General features: G+C 48.1%; 1 protein-coding gene across 5 annotated transcripts in view; it reads right to left on the bottom strand.

The window, feature by feature from the left end:
- The window catches only part of FOXN3 (forkhead box N3), a 215,850-nt gene that overhangs the window by 127,802 nt on the left and 70,835 nt on the right, over positions 1-17,213 (bottom strand). For 3 of the 5 annotated variants that reach the window (XM_075030009.1, XM_075030013.1, XM_075030014.1), the window contains exon 2: positions 11,818-12,374. In XM_075030009.1, the coding sequence (XP_074886110.1) occupies positions 11,818-12,360 (543 nt within the window). In that variant the 5' untranslated portion in view covers positions 12,361-12,374. Of the gene's footprint in view, positions 1-11,817; positions 12,375-13,872; positions 14,164-15,195; positions 15,450-17,213 lie in introns of those variants that run through there. The other 2 variants (XM_075030010.1, XM_075030012.1) reach the window with 2 other exon arrangements.

The following is a 17,213-nucleotide window of genomic DNA, read 5'->3' as shown; positions in this document are numbered from 1 at the left end:
CACAATTTGTCTCTATGACAGCTTCCTTCCTCTTTCTCTGCTGTGCAGCCAGAAGTGTAGAAAGTATTAGAACTTGATATAAAATTGTAAAAAACAAATCTACCCTCTTTTACAACAGCAAGGTTTATAAATTTAAACCCAAGCATTGAGGAGGAAAATATTCATCTTTAGAGAAGGGGGTAAGAGAGAGAAAATCCAAATAAATTAGTGCAACGAGGTAATTATGTAACAATAAATGCATTAACATTAAGTGCCAAAACAGGAAAAAACATTTTGGACAAGTTCATCTGCTTCAAAACAAACCATGCAACGCTGAAAGCGCCAGCATTTGTCTGATTCCCAGCCATCTCGGCCACATCCTGACTCTCTAACTTTCCACCTCTCCCAAATAAAGACTGAAAACCTGCATTTCCCGTGCACGCCACACATTTCTTCCTAACTTAGCTATGCAGGCAAGCCAACGAATCACACTATACATCTACAGCTCCTTAGTCCTAAAGTACTTCAAGAAGGGTGGAATTATGTAAGAATCGTATCATGATTTCCAGTTAAATTTATAAATAAATATAATCTCTGAAGGGCATTCCTGCAGAACTAAATACCTTTTGATCCAGGAGCTCTGTACCATTTTCTCTCAAAGTCTAAGTGTAATTGTAGCTCCATCTGAGCTGGCAGCATGCAGTTCTTACAGCCATCAAGCACTCCTCTCCAAAAGCCTTCAAAGTGCTCCCAGGAGCAGTGAGGACCTCTGGAAGTGCAGTGCTTCTGTGTTACTCTAGGGCTGGAGAAGGCTGCACACAGACAGCCAGTGCAAGGTAGTGGTACTAAGGAGAATCTTGCAAATACAGCTTTTCCTGCATGGCAAGGACTTTATTCCTGAAGATGAACCATGCAAAAAACTATTTAGTTCTCCCCAACAACTTAAAGAAAACAGACCTAATTGCAAAACTGCTACGTTTATTATGTTCTGTATCACTTAACCTTAACAGTGAAGTTCACACACACAACTCAACTTAAAACCAGACCATTTCATGAACAATTTCCCTATTTTCACTGGAACAGACATAACCTAAGGAGAGGTGTGTCACCACTCTCCACCCTAAAGGGTGAGGAAAAGAGATAAAAATATGTAAATGAAAGCTTGAGATAAGGTATCCAAGTACCTAACCTTAGTCTTGCATTAACCCCTGCAGCCCCTGCAAGTTGCACCGTAGGCATTTTTTTTCATCTGTAAACTCAGAAAAACATTTCCAACAGTTGCCTCATCTCAGTGAGTAACCCTCCCACAGTAGACAGCCATGGGATCTCATCAATACAGCTCTGGACCAGAGCCCAGTTTTCTGCTCATAGCTTGAATGAGTGTGAATTCAGCATTCAACTAGATTATCTTATGCAAAATCCCATCAGTAGGTTTCTGCTCCACGTACTGCCACAGACACTTTTCCATGCCATTCCCCATACAGAAGCCCGTTCATTCCTCTGCTTACCAACAGTCGTCTTTCAGCAAGTTACACCAGCGTTTCAAAATCCTGATGGCATTCAACTAGTGGTAAAATGCTACCATTCACTGATGCAACGAAATACAGCAATTCAGCATGCTGTAGATAGTGTTTTGGTATCTTAAGTCACTAGCTGAGGGCAGCAATTTGGTTTCTTTTCTACTGTAGCATGAAAAAACCCACTCACATTTAAGATCCTTGGAATGAGTCCTCCCACAAATTCCTACATCAGTTCCCAGGAAAAAGTTTCCGTAACACCCAGAACGGAATTTGAACAACATAACTAACGAATTAAGATGTACTGTCTCCAAAATTACTATTATGGATAACTGAGTAAGATCCAGAGACATCATTTACGGCCACAGCTGTTGCTTTCCACAGCTCAGTCCCAATTCTGCTGTTGTTTACTCAAGAGTAAATCAAAAGCAGCTCCTCTGAAATCAGGAGTCCAAACTGTTGGGAGAATAGAATAAAACAAGTAACGTCCCAGCCTAAGAAGGGCCAATAGTGATCTACCAAAAATTTAGGAGGAAAAAAAATTCGTGCCAAAGTAGAAAAGTCACTCCCCTTCTTCCTCCCTACTGTTCTTATCTAACATGACCTCTATCACTGATGAGTCTGACACCACCTACAGCTATAAGAAATATAGGACTTTGTGGAAGCCAGTTGAGTTGCCAGTAAGTATATAAATCTTGTCAGCATCTAGACTGTTATAAATGTGCTTATTCTCCAGAAAAGATAACCACAGTTCTATTGCCATTGCAATAATCTGCACTAAATGACCAGACATGGCAGCAGCGATGAGCGTGGTGTGGGTGCAGTATCTCAACTACTGGGCATCTATGCAGCTCCAGCCACTTCATCAGTAAGATCTGAAGGCAGGCTAAGAGAAGCCCCAGGCCAGCCAGACCGCTGAACAGCGAGTGGGTGTCCCAGTAGCCATCCACAGGGACACTGTCCAACAGCAACAACATTTCTGCTTCTTCAGAAGAGCCGCCTTTGCCTCCACAATTAAAGAAAGTGTACGGTACTACTTCCGTGCCTGAATTCTTTCAAACACACATGGGAATTAAGTCAGAAAAACTAAGATACAAGACTGATATAAGCATTCAAGCAGATATACAGGATCCATTTTACCTTTAAAGACATCAGAGCACAAGTGTCAAGGACAGGGACTCATAAGCGCACCAGAATGGACTGCGTTTCTCTGCTGCTTGTCAATTAAGCACTGCCAGATAATCAATTTTGGCACTTCCTCTCTCCCCCTAGCGCACCTGTAATAATTTCGCAGCTCTGGAGCTGAGCGAGTACCCTGCTTTTGGCCAGCTCTGAGACACTGGAGCAGGTAGGGAATGGTTGTGGGAGGGACTGAAACTAACTGGGAACTAGATGGAATGACAGATGTTAGGAAGCAAAATTATAGTTTTTTCCTTGAGACCAAAACTTAAATACTGAATGATAACAAGCCCGTTGCTACTACTGAAGAAAGCAAAATGTCATTGTTCTTAAACTACTTAATATCAAACTGACTTAAACCAGAAGTACCAGAAAACCAGCAAGATTCATACGTGTCTCATTAAGGTAAACTTTCTTCAGAATCTTCCTTTACCTAGAAAACAGGAGACTTGACTTATACTGGTTCAAAATACCAGATTATCAATCAAAAGATGGAAGTAAATACTTAAGAGAGAAATTTTTATTAGCTTAAAAAATACTTACGAGCATGCAGCACAGTCTTTCCCTAGATGCTTACTGAGCAAAACTTCACCAGAGGCAGCCATGTGGGTGGGTTTTTTTAAGAACATCTGTGTTCACAAGATTAACTGCATCACAACATATTGCTTTGTTATAGCTACATACCATGTTTGCACCACAACCTCATCTAGCAATGGTCTGCCCAGTCTTGAAATGACATAAGTCAATTACTTCTATACGCTAAGCCACCACTGACTAATGTACAAATACCAACAAACTAAAAATAGAGTCACACTGGGTCCCTTTTTCATAAGGATTCCAGCTCGTGTTACCCTGGACCACTCATTTGTGTTAACTAGATTTACGATGAAGATACAGCAATTAGCTGAAAATAACCCAGAAGGAGCAGGTATGAGCAGCCTGGAGACTCCTTGTCAGACCCCACCAGGCCAGTGGTCCAAATGACTTTACCAGGAATGTGGAGCTGCCACAGGAATGAGCCACGGTTTCAGCTGCCTGGGTCAGCAAGTGGGACACAGCAACTGCCTGAAACCAGAGCAAGGAAAGGAAGCTTCTCCAGCAACTCAAAGGCTACTTCAGGCTGCCTGAACAGTATTTTCAACTACTCAATTATGTTCAACTGCTCAATTACAATCAAGTCTTTTAAATGCTTTTTCATGAGGTCTTCATCCAGGAAGAGAAGCCATGCAGCACAATTTACTGTGCTCTTTAAGCCAACGTAAAACACTCCACTTCCCTTTCAGGAAAGGAAGGAAGAAGTCTAAGGGACATGTATTTTGTAATTAAAATGGATTATTTGATGTTTTGTTGAAGAACTGAAGTGTGAGACAGAAAAGCGCATGCTTGGCCAGACCAGCAAGCCCAGTCCATCTCTGACGTTCAGCCACAACCGGAGGTAGCTGCAGGTGCCATCGTCAGCCTGCTCCTCAGGGGCATGCTGTGCCTACCGCCATAGGAGTTTCACAGTGATTGCCCACGGGCCAGCACTCATTAATGGACACGTAAAGTGCTCCTGTGTATATACGTACTCCAGCCCCATCATCAGCAAGGCCTCTTGTGCTGAAACCAGAGCACGGCCCCAGGGTCTGTGCTTCATTTGCTGGCAGTGCCAACGGCAGTTCGCGAGGTCTCCAAGAATTAGGAAGAAACCTAGGTGGTGATGGGGATGTAAAGACGGCTGTGCAGAAAAGCCTGACAATTGATTTTATGGACGTCCTTCCCTCTTCAATAATAGCTTTTCAGAGGATCCACAGCACAGCTCCACTCAGAGCCACCCCTACTGCCAGCATTAAGACTTTTGGGCAACAGAAAGAAACTTCTTGCGAAGCTGAGAAAACACACGTGTGTGTGCACACCCATCCTTGCACAGTTTTCTTAGGACCATTTCACCCATGTCATATGGGCCCAATCCAGCACCAAGCACGTATCTGACTGAACATACAAGCAGCCCCAGTGATTTCAGCACAGCTTGTGCTTTCGAGGGTAAGGGCATCCTCCACCCTTCCCCTTCCCTGTCCTCTCCTACTGCCGCCAGGTCAGCTCTGAGCTGGCTGAAAGCCATGGGCACGGTTTCATGCCAGATTAAACATTACTGAGCCCACGGCCTGTGCTGACACGGGTGCTCGTCTGACCACAGTGACCATGAGCTAAGCAGGGAGCTGAAAATGAATCCAACTAAAATCGCCCACTGAAAAATAACCCAAACGAAAATAAACACAAATAGTTTTCAGTCTGCTTACTGCGTGGTGACACACGTGCCAGTATGAGCTCAAGAGGGGAGGCAATACAGCCCCAGATCGGTTCAATCCCCCAGCAAAGGGAACAGGTGGTGGCCAGGTTGGGCAGGGACCATGCCTGATGGTGGCAGCACAGATTTTGATCACTTTAAATCAGCTGGGTAACACCACAAAGAGCCACTAATGCAGGCCACTTGAACAACAAGTAACACAGTCCTGCTCCTAGGGGAAAACCAAAAGAAATGTCTCCAGCAGAAGCAAGCCTCCCACTGTATTTAAACTTCTTTTCTCATTTCACCCTGTTCTTTACCTTGTGGTTAGGGACCACATCCATTATCCCACCAAGCACTCGTGCACTGACTCTCCTTGCAGGTGCCAGCCTCTTACCAGACCTCTCTTCCATCAGGAATGGCTTGTCTCCTTAGCAATCCCGAACGGAGGTATTCTCCAACATCCCCATCATCTCTACTCCCTCTGTCATGCTGGCACAACTGTTTGTTGGACTGCGCTATGACCCAAATCAGGGAATTAAGCTGAGAATCAACTCAAGAATTAAAAAAAGAGGGAAGATAAAAATCCAGCCAGATCAGATCTCTGACCAGATCCCTGGTTTGTCACAGAAATGCAAAAGTTCATCCGCCAGGAACGTGTTGGATCAAACAGCCAGGAGCAAGGGAGGTGCGACCATGGCTGAAAAACAGGACTCATCAACCCCACCACAGCCCAAGCCCAACAGGTAAAGAGTGGCTCGCTCCTGCTTTCCTGTCTGGGCTCTTTCAGTGCTTCTTAACACACTTCATATCATCTTTGCTGTGTGTTACGAGCACAGACGCGGCCAGTTGCTCCAGTTTATTTAACCTAAATAGCCAATACCCTCTGGTAGGTCAATAGCCTGTCAATGTGCAACTAACACCCCAGTTACCCAGCAGGGCACCTGCCCACGGGCTATCTTAACCAAGAGCAAGATAACGTAGGTACCTTAGATATAAGGTCCAGAGGAGTCTCTGGATATTGCCAGCTCTTCATCACTACTTGAAAAAGAACTCATTATGCTTTGCACAGCTCTAAACCAGTGTCATGGTTTAACCCCAGCCAGCGATTAAGCACCACACAGCTGCTCGCTCCTCACTCATCCTCCCTGCCCCCGCAGTGGGATGGGGAGGAGAATCAGAAAAAAAAAGGTAAAACTCGTGGGTTGAGATAAGAACAGTTTAGTAATTGAAATAAAATAAAATATAATAATAATAATAATTGTAATGAAAAGGAAGATAACAAAAAGAGAGGGAAATAAAACCCAGGAAGAAAAACAAGTGATGCATGATGCAATTGCTCGCCACTTTGTGACCGATGCCCAGCCAGTTCCCTGAGCAGTGATCCGCCCCTCCCAGCCAACTCCCCCCATTTATATCCTGAGCATGATGTCCTATGGTATGGAATATCCCTTTGGCTAGTTCGGGTCAGCTGCCCTGGCCATGCTCCCTCCCAGCTTCTTGTGCACCTGGCAGAGCATGGGAAACTGAAAAGTCCTTGACTTAGGACAAGCACTACTTAGCAACAACTAAAACATCAGTGTGTTAACCAACATTATTCTCATACTAAATCCAAAACACAGCACTGTACCAGCTACTAGGAAGAAAATTAACTCTGTCCCAGCTGAAACCAGGACAACCAGTTAATACAGGCAGACTCCACTGCAAAGAGTAAGCTCTGATGTAAAGTCAACCAGCTGGAAGATAGTGAAATGGAAACATGTGATTTCCAGGCACAGCTTTAGAAAATCTGTTATTTAAATATTCTGTTTAATTTCTTGGGTTTGCACTTCAAAAACAAAATTGAAAGGGTTCAAGAAAAGCTCTCCATAAATCGTCTGCTATCTGGAAACCCCACATTACAATATGGTTCTAGAGACTTTTATGACTGCTCTAGAATGAGATGACCCTCATTTCCCTAAATAGCAATTTGAGGTGAAAATTTCTGATACTAGAGAGCTTTTTAGTATGACAGACTGGGGTATAAGAAAGTGGATTTCAAGTTACACTAGACAAAATCCATCTTAAAAAACACAACATCTCCTTTTAACAATTTGGGAAATTAACAGTTGGACCAGCTTATTTAGGACATTATTTTATTAATGGAGTCAACATCATCTGAAGTCTTTAACATGAATCTGAGGGGTTGTTTTGTTTTGGTTGGTTTGCTTGTTTGTTTTTTACACTTTAGGTCTACCAGATGTTATAAACGCAGTGAAATTCTGATGCTTGTGTTATTTGGGTCAGTCTAGGTGATAACAGTATTAAAAAAGGAGGAGACCGTTCCTATTCCCAGAGTGCCACTGTGCTTTCCAGGAGATATCCTCAAATAATAACATTAAAAAAGGGAGGACAGGGTCCCTGGTCCCTTGCCTTTGTGTATATGCAGATTGGATTAGGGGATTCTAAGGAAGAACAAGTAGGCTCCTTTTCCTCTCACTCCAGCTAGGGCTTACATTTCTGCAGGGTTTTACCTGTCAAAAGCCCAGACATTACCACATCAGAGGAAAGATGTTGGCAGGAAGGACTCCTGAAAAGTCTCCTGTGACCAAAGTGTCCCCCACAGCTCTCATCTGGTGCCCTGGCAGAGTGCTTACGAGAGGCAGGCAGTGCATTCGATGAGGACAAGTTGGTCGTTGGCTCTCACAGAGCCCAAGGACCACTCGGGAGTCCTCAGATCTCAGAGCCTGCTCCAGATGGAGGAGGAGCCTGGCTGGATCTCCATGACCCAGTTATGGACCACATACTTCTAAGAATAACTTCCACATCAAGCAAGGAGAATTTTCTTCTCCCGTCCCCATAAACATATCCTTTACCCTCATTACATTTTTATTAAGACATCCCTCAGCATGAGTGCCAAACAAACCTTTAAGAGACGTGAATTTCTTCAGCATGCACACAGCCAGGAGCATGTGTGCATTTCCCTATCTCAGACAACACAGGGCAGACACAAAGAGGAACCCTCTTGATAGGATGGATGCACGAAGAAGCACAAACCGGGGAAAAGATGGCAGAATAGCGGAAAGGAGTATGGGATGACAGCCCCAGCTTCTCTAACCGTGGGCTGTCCACAGAGACAAAAAAATTGCAGAGAAGCCAACGGGGTCAAACATCCTTTCCCCATATCCACTCATTTGACAATAATCATCGAGAAAGTTTGCATTCATAAAAGGCACAGACGTATCACATGCCCTGAAAATACAATCCTACCAGCCCTTGTTCAAAGCAGGAATCCCTACACAAATAAAACAAATCTTCAAGGGGGGGAAAAATAGGGCTTATAACAAAATTTTTCAACAGACCCTTAGCTAGAGCAGCACTAGTGGGCACAGCTATAATTACAGCAAACCTACATAATGCGTCTGAACTAGCTTAGCCCTTTCCCTGCAAGCAGAGAAGCTGCCACATCAGTAACTCCGTTGCTAGGGCAACTGCTTACTTTCCATATCAACTGCAAACTCGTTGCTATGGAGACACATATACAAGAAAAATTCCTCTCTATAGCCAAGGACCAGATGGTAGGGAAGTCAGGGAAGTCATGGGCTAACGGGCTGTACTAAATGGGACACACACTAGAGGACATTTAGATCTGTACGTTCACAATAGGATTAATCTGAATGACTGAATTCACAGGTCCAGCAGTATAAACAAAGCCAGGGAACTCCTCATCTACTCCCCATCATGTGATACTTCACACTCTGGCCAACTATTATTAAACTGCTGAGCTCAATGCAAAGAGGTTTGTACAATCAAGGGCTCAGCATTTTCCCTTCTTCGGCCCGGCTCTCTGCCTTGATCCAGGAGATCAGCCTCATCACAAAGTTACATGAATAGTCACTGTCGGCTTGCCAGGTAAGCCTGATAGCACTGCAGCTGAAGTGGAATAGCAGCAACGCATAAACAAATCCAAGCAGAAAAATGTCTTTTCCTGGCGTTCCACACCAGACCTAAAAGCACCGGGACAGGGCAAGACAAAAACTGAAGTGATGCAGCCTGTAAGTATTTTTTTCCCCCATGATACAAGGATCTCACATCAGGAAATGCAAGCATTCATAGACAGGCAGAAAAAGCTGCATACTACTAAATACATATGTAGCCCCATGAATATAAATTAGTGGCATCCAAGATTGAGAAAACTACTATGCAGAGGGAATTCAAAAAAGAATTAAGTGTTCAGCAGAACTTTTTTAAAAAAAATCATTACTGAAAGGCTACACAAACAAACACTGGAAAGCACAACTATGAGAGGAAAAGCTTCTAGCTTTTCACAATGTGTCAACGCACACCAACCGGCAAATGCCTGCAATTCCCAGCACTGATTAACTCCTTCCTCCCCATACTGTACATGTTTCAGAGCCTATCTTGTTAGCATTTTATAACATGCCATTTGTGAAATGCCTTTTTTTCTCCACAAAAAATGAGTGAGACAGGCAGACTCCAAACCTGCAATTTGCAGAATCTGGCTGGAAAGAGGAAGGAGTGGCATGAAATGATTCCTTAGCAAGGAGAGAACCCCTTTCCCCTGCCCCAAGCCTCAGCCCAAAACCAGAGAACCCTTCAGACGGACACCTTCCTTCTGAACTGCCGAGATGCTTGCTGCAAGGTAGTCAAATCAACACCAAGTGTGTGTGTGTGCACACACACAAAGGTATTTTCAAAGCCAGCAGTTGACGTTTACAGCTTTCCAAGTCCACAATTAGCTGTCAAGCACCTGATTCAGCAACTCTGACCGAGTGCCAATTCTGCGCTCGGGACTCTGTCTGCCACGTCCCTTGGCCAGGACACGAGAAAAAGCCCAGCAGGGGATTTAAATGACCTGCCTTGCTGCATTTTACATTTGAGATTCTCATCTCATTCACCTTAACGCTGGCAACCTGCAGTTATTAGCATCTCCAGGAGATGGAAGAAATTATTTCTCATAATCTGGGATTTTCCAGGAATGAATAAAAAGCCACGTTGTTATTCATACAGGCAAGGCCTCCCACCACACCTTGTTGTCTAGCTATGTAACCATGGCTTTAATCATAAATTCGAGACGCAGGTGACTAGTCATGCATTGTGCTCCACCACTTCCCTGTGGAGAAGCAGTGCGTCGTGGTATTGTTCATATGGGCTCAGCGGACTGCTGGATATTTGACAGATAGACACGAAGACAAGTTCCTCATAGGAAGGAAGCTGTAATCTAAAGAGTCAACTTGTAAACAGAGGAAGAGGAATAGAACAAAACACAAATGGCAATGTTAAACACATGCCTTGCCTGTTACAATATTTTGTGGTTTTTTAAAAGTATTGTGTGAAGGTTTCTTATGATCCGGGACAGGATCATTAAAGTCTGGTGCGGCATTTGTTATTACAGTCTCACTTCCAAACAAGAATTTAAGACTCCGGTTTACACAAAACAAGATCCAGTTCAGGAACAGGTCTTTTAATCTCACGCATAATCTTTCACAGCAACTAGTTTATAAAAATACCAACATACAGTGTGTGATCAGCAATATGTGGACAGCAGATTCTAGGGAGTAACATTTAAAATAAAGAAGAAAAAAACAAAGATAAAAGCGTCCATTGTCTAAAAAAGGAAAGCTCCAGAGAAAAGAAAGTTAAGTAATCTAAAATGAGAAGTTGCTAGTTTATGGTAAGGTATGACTCTTCCTCTAGAGTTACTTGAGCTCCTATTGCACAGCATTTAAAGTTAAATCGCACACAAAATAGGGAGAACAGCACCACCAACAGAAGTCTAGTTTCAGGGTAACCAGTTACAAGACAATCACGGCATTTACTTCACTGAAATACAAAAGTTGAGTGCATCTATTGTTTCTGCCAGGAGAAAGTGTCCTCTTTCTGATCTTCAGCCAATTTTAGAGACAGACAGTCAGTGATGCGATTTTACCCGCTATTTATTTCACTAACCTGTGAGAAGGCCTGTGAAATTAATCTGCAAGCTGATATTTTTATCGGTATACTTGTACTTTGCCAAAGATTCATCCAGACCACTGCTTCTTGAGACGGTCCCCTTCGGAAACTGATACCTGCTCCCAGGCAGATTGACAAGGTAGAAGGCTATGCAAAGGACTGCCTCCACCACTCGGCTCGGCTCGCTTCCCCATTCCCTCACACACAGCCCCTTCCTGCAGACACCGCTGAGGATTCAGCAATGAAACCAGGCAACAACAACAGAGATCTGAAAGCAAAAACGTGCTCCCCGGGCTTCTGCCACCACACCAGTCACAGAAGCTACACGAGCCCAGGGAGAGAACAACGAAAATTTTACTGAATGGTAACTTTCACCTTTGATGCCAGACCTATCTCCTTTCTTTGAAGAGTTACTTTAAAACCTGCTCGAATTGGAATGAAGCTTCATCACCAAAATTCAGAACTACTTCTGTTTAAGAGAAAGAACAGTTTTTTCAGATTACAACACAGACAGGGAAAAAACGATGGGCTCTTACATAAGGCATACCCTTTCACTATACATTTGTATAAGCCAAGAACAGCAAGCAGCCTATTTATAACATGATTACATTCATCTAGTATAGCTGGAAACCATTACCACAGCATGATAACTAAAAACAATATTTAACCACTATGCATGAAGACACCAGCTGGGGGGAAAAGAAAAAACACACACACACCAAGTATTTTCTTACAGATGTCTAGACAATGACTTTAATAAAATCAGAATGAGCCAAGCTAAAGAAATGTTGGCTCTCTGAATTTAATGAACTACATTACCAGGGACAGCGTTGCATATCCTGCGTTTCACTGCAATGGACACATTCTGGGATTAGCAGGTGAATATTTTCAGAGCCAGACAGGTTTCCAGAGTTCCAGACTTACCTGACTTCTGTCTTTGTCCACTTTCTTAAAACACTTATTCAAGGATAGATTATGTCTCACAGAATTTTTCCATCCAGTGGGTGCATTTGCAAAATACGGAAAGTGTTCCAAGATCCAGTTGTATATATCCTTTACGGGCAGTCTTTTGGTTGGCGAGTCCTCAATGGCCATAAATATGAGGCAGCTAAAGGAATAAGGAGGTTTGCAGTTGGGGTTCTGCTTGGCATCATAGGGCATGTCAGAGTGGGCAGGAGACGGCGGCGTGTCATCACCGATGTCCTGAACAGGGCTAACGCTCCTTAACACTGAGTCCCCAAAGCTTTTCAGCAAGTTCTTGCTCTCGTGTAACCAGTTCAAATTAGTTAGTTCTTCATCTTCCATGGCCCCTTTATCTAATCTGATGGCAGGCAAAGAGAAATCTAGGTCCTCGTCATCATGAAGCGCCTTTGATAAATCGCTATCTTGGTAACGTTGGCTCAATCCGCTGGGAACACTAATTCCTGAGCCCTCTGGCTTCTTACTGGGAGGCATGACTGGACCCATTTAGACAGCAACTCCTGGGAGAGCAAATCCGAAGGAAGGGGAGAAAGAAACAGAGAGAAAAGTTAGCTCATAAAAAGATACCGCGTAACATTTTGACAGCTTTTCCCTAACCGGTCAGTCGGCCTTTTGCCATCTGTATTAAAAATGACAGACTCACATAAACACTCATCTGCAACGGTTGAGTAAAATAATCTAAAGTCGGGGCAAGGGAAGAAATTTCAGTCGATGGAACAAGACGATAATCCCGATACACTTCAGTACTGCATGTACGTGAAGCCCCACACAGGAAATCGTAAAGACATGTCCCTTTAATGACAAATATGTATATCAAATCACTGAATACTCTGATTGTATCACTTTAATAAGCGTGTGAACTAAAAATAAAAAAATTAAAAAAAATAAAATAGAGGGGCTTAAGGCCAGTTGCTTCAGATTAAGTTCAGCTGTTTCACTTTTGAGGATGATACAACAGCACCGCGATTACAGCCACTCTGGCTAAAGGCTGAGGCAGACAAGCATCCAATCTAACTACAGTCGCAGTTGCAACAAAACTCAGAAATGACAGCAGAACTTCAAAACCAGTAAGGGTGGGAAAAAGGAAGAGGGAAAGCAACCACAGTAGTTTTGGAACCAGGGACAAGACACGGGAGAACAAGCGACAGAGGACTAGAGCACTTTAAAAACATATATAAACAGAGAAGACTAACAGAAGCTGAACTGTATTTCAAACACAGTAGAAAACAGACTCAGAAAGACTACTGTGATGCTCAACAGTGGCCCAGGAGAGGTGGGACAAGCTGCTGAGGTTACTGCAGCAGCAGGCCCCGGGGCGAACACCTGTGAGTGGCAGCGTTCGGGAGGACCCGAGCCCTTCAGAAGCTGGCTGAGGTTGGGCACCTGACCAACCTAACAGCAGCAGACAGGAGCCCAACAATTCTACTTCAGAAGCAGGAGACAGGCTCCCTTAGATTCTCCGTACAGTAAAACTGCCAGGATTTAGGTCTGGAGATGTGAACAGAACAAAATAAAAATTGGAAGGAGTTAATAACGGATTTAAAAACAACGAAACTTCCTGCACAAGTGCTGAAGGAGTGCAAGATGATTCCCTGTATCTAAAATGTATCCTCAGCAGTTCCCTGAAGTCATGCTGTCACACAGTCAATACTGCAAACGAAGGGCAAAAAAACTACAGGTAACATCAGAATGAACCACCCATCTACAGGAAAAAAAAAAAGAGCAAGATAGCCATTCAGGGAAAGAGAAACAATGGACTTTATTTCAGCTGTTACAAAAGGGCAAAAATGAAAAAGGAAAGTTCTTTGGGTCTTCCTATAAACACTTTACACCAAAGCAGCCATTACCAAGAGAGAAACATACAGAACTTTTATGCAGAGAAGCCCCTTAATACACACCATCACCCAACAAGCTCAGCGAATATGCGTAGTTTTACACAAGAATCTGGAAGAGGAAAAAATACCGAGGCAGATATAAACACCGGGAGGCCAAACTTACGTAGGTCCCACTTCCTAGCTTTCAAAACAGCGTCCCGCACAGCCAGAAGGTAAACACACGAGTATCGCCGGCGTCCAGGGGCACCGGCATCGCCTACCTACGCCGCACACTCAACTTTGACTCCAAATGGAAGTTACATCCCATGAGCTTCTAAACAGGAAAATTATATGATGGCTGACAGTAAAGTAATTTAATTGCACTGTTGCTATGACAACATGCTGCTCTCTTTCTGTTTAATTTGCTTATTTGCCAGTATCCTCCCAAAGGGCCGTATCACACCATATCCCCCCCCCCCTTTTTTTCCCCCCTTCCTTTCTTTTTTCCCCTCTCCAGGCAGCGGTCCCCGGGGGTGACCGGGCGGCCGCGGCCCCGCGGAGCCCCCTCCGCACGGAGGCCCGGCGGAGCCCGGCCGGACAGCCTCCCCGGCGGGGCCGCCGCGGGCGAGGAGGAGAGCCCGGGGCCGCCCGCCCCGACGGCAGGGCCCGGCCGTGGCTGCGCCCGGGGGGTGGGGGGGGTGGGGGGTTAACGAGGCCCGCGGCGGCTGCCGCGGCGCCCCGCCGCCAGACAAAGGAGCGCCGGTCACATGAGAGCCCGCAGTTGGGCGAACATTTTTAATCCGCTGCCAGTTGCGGGTGCTCCACCACGCATCTACGCGGCCGCTCGCCCGACGGGGCCTCCGCGGCCCGGCGGCGGAGGGGGGCGAAGGAACAACCCCGGGCGGGGGGGGGGGGTGCACCGGGGCGGCCCCCCCGCGCAGCGCTCCCACCGTACTTGTCGCACGGGGGGGGGGGGGGGTGAGGAGGGAAGGCGGGGGGCGGGCGCCCATTGGCCGCCGCGGCAGCCAATCAATGGCGTTGCTAGGAGACTGGGACTGCTCCGGCTGGGCGGGCGAGGGAGGGCGGCCGGCGGCGCGCATACCTCCAATGCCGGCCAGATGTCACCGGCCCTCGCCGGCCGCGCCGCGCCGCGCCGGGAAGGCAACTTCTCCCCGCGCCCGGCCCGCCGGTCGCGGCCCGCCGGGCGGCGCCTCCTCCAGCCTCTGTTTTGTACGCGCGTGTGTGTGCCTGAGCGTGTCCCGAAGTCCTTGCCCCGGCAGCTCCCGGAAGCCCCCGGCGGGACCACCTCGGGCCGGAGGCGGCCCCGCGGCTCGGCCCCGCGGCGCGGGCGGCCGAGCTCGGCGGGGACGCGGCGGCGCGCACGCCGCGGCCGCGCGCCAACTCCTGGCCAAGTTGTGGCGCGGGGCCGGGCCGGGGCGACCCGAGCCGGGCCGGGCCGGGCCGGCGCCTTGCGCAATCCCCGCGAACGACGACAACAGCAACTTACCTGGCGGGGAGGGAGGGGGGCGGGGGGGGCGGCGGTTTCACCGCGGTCCCTTCATGGCCGTGGCGCAAACTTTCATCTGACGGAGCCGGGCATCGCGCGCCCCCCGCCTCAGCCCGAGCCCCGAGGGTGCCGCGGGGGTCCCGGCGCAGGGGGCACCGCCGCCAGCATGGGGCCCGGCCGCCGCCCGCCCCCCCGCCCGCCCCGCGCTCCCGACGGGCAGCGGTCCGCCTCGGTGCGAGCCGAAGAGCGAGAAATTGTTTCCACTGCAAACAAAAAAGGCGACACATGACCAGGGAGGGAGGGGAGAGAGGGAAAACGTGGGCTGGGCCAGCCGAGACGGGAGAAGCCGCGGAAGGGAGGGCCGCCGGCGGTGGGGGAGGGCGGCGGCGCGGGCGGCGCGCCTCACGGCAGGCCGCGGGGACGGACCCCGGCCCGCCGCCACCCCGCAGGGGCGCCCGCCGCCGCCCGCCCCCGCCGCCGGGAGGCGGTCCCTCCCGCGGGGGGCGCCCGCCCCGGCCCCGGCCCCGGCCCGCCGCCCCCCGCCCGCCGGCGTGGCGGCGGCGTCGCCTCCGAGGCGGGCGGGCGGGCGCCGCGGGCCTCGCAGCGGCGGGGTCGCGCCGGGCCGGCGGCGTCTGCCTGGGGCGGGCGGGTCTTCGAGGTCGGGAGGAAGGCGGGAAGCGCCCGGGGACGAGTCTGCGCTGCGGAGAGAACGGACGGCGCTGCCGGCCCGCACCGGCGGCGGCGCTCCCACTTGTACGAGTCTCTGCCCCCGCCCGTGGCCTGGCGGCCGCGGGAGGCCCGGCCAGAGCGACCGGCCGCGGCTCAACGGCGATCAGCTGCGCCGTGGCCGCTGAAGGCACCGCCAAGCCCCGGAGGTCCGAAGACCGAGACGCCGGAGCCTCGCTTCCCCCTCCCCCCGCGGCAGGAGCAGGGGAGACATCCTTCGCCGCCGAAACGGCGGGCTCCGTCCTGCGCATCTCCCGGCGGGCAGTTAACTCCTGCCCACGAGGGGCAAAACCTGCAGGGCCACCAGGGACCCGTGACTCGAGCCTCCGGTGCGAGGGGAGCCCGGCAGGCAGCTTCGAGCACGACCGTCCCGAGGCAGGTCCTGCAGAGGCGGCAGGGCAGGAGGGCAGGAGGGCAGGCCTGCGGGCAGCAACCAGCGGGGGTAAGGCAAGGGTCTCTGCTGCTGCTGCGGCACCGCATCCTGAAACCACGGCCTCTGCGGAGGGTCTGTCTTCGCCTGGTGCGGCGGGGAACCACGCTGCAGAAATCTCCAATAACTGCCCAGGAAAAAAAACCCCACTTTATTTCTTTAGTCTAAGGAAATGTGCTTTAAAGTAAGGCCCGATTTAATTGGGAAGAACGGTGCATCTTCTCCTCTGCTACCGTGCCTTGACATAACCAGTATTAACCCGAGTAAAAAAAAAAAACTTACCGTCGGTTAAATGGAGGGAACTAACTCGATTTAAAAATTTAAAAAAAGTTGCCCAGTCTAGACAGCACTAGTTAAACGTACGGTCTCCCACATGCAACATGCTTGACCTCAAGCAGCTTCAGCGATTCGCAGCACAGAATTAAGGTATGGCTGTCCACCCGCAAAACAAGGACACGAAATTGTTTCGTAGCCGATCCACAAAAATCAAGGATTTTCCACTGTGGGCAAACGAGGCTTGCAGATTTAGCATACTTCAAAATTAATTTTCCTTTCAGTATTAGAGAAGGTCTGCTGCAGAAAGGTATGAACAACATAGTATGAGTTAGAAATACAGGTATATTGATAGATCCTTTCCAGTGCAGCCCTGGACACAGAAGTTATCCCTAAGCCAAGAAGAAAAGCATTTTAGCCATTTTATTCAGAAAAGTTAGGACAGCTGTCTCGAGACCTTGCAGGAATACTGTGCTGGCCCACACAGTCGATATTATCCTGCTTAAGCAGGATCACCACTGTATCCTCCTGCATGTATGTGTCCGTACTTAGTCATTTCCCAAGGCACGGGTTACCTCTCTTAATCTCT

This window comes from Buteo buteo, chromosome 6 (genome assembly GCF_964188355.1).
Source record: "Buteo buteo chromosome 6, bButBut1.hap1.1, whole genome shotgun sequence".
NCBI lineage: Eukaryota > Metazoa > Chordata > Aves > Accipitriformes > Accipitridae > Buteo > Buteo buteo.
Note: the sequence above shows the minus strand (reverse complement) of the source record. Positions and strands in the feature narration are given on the sequence as shown.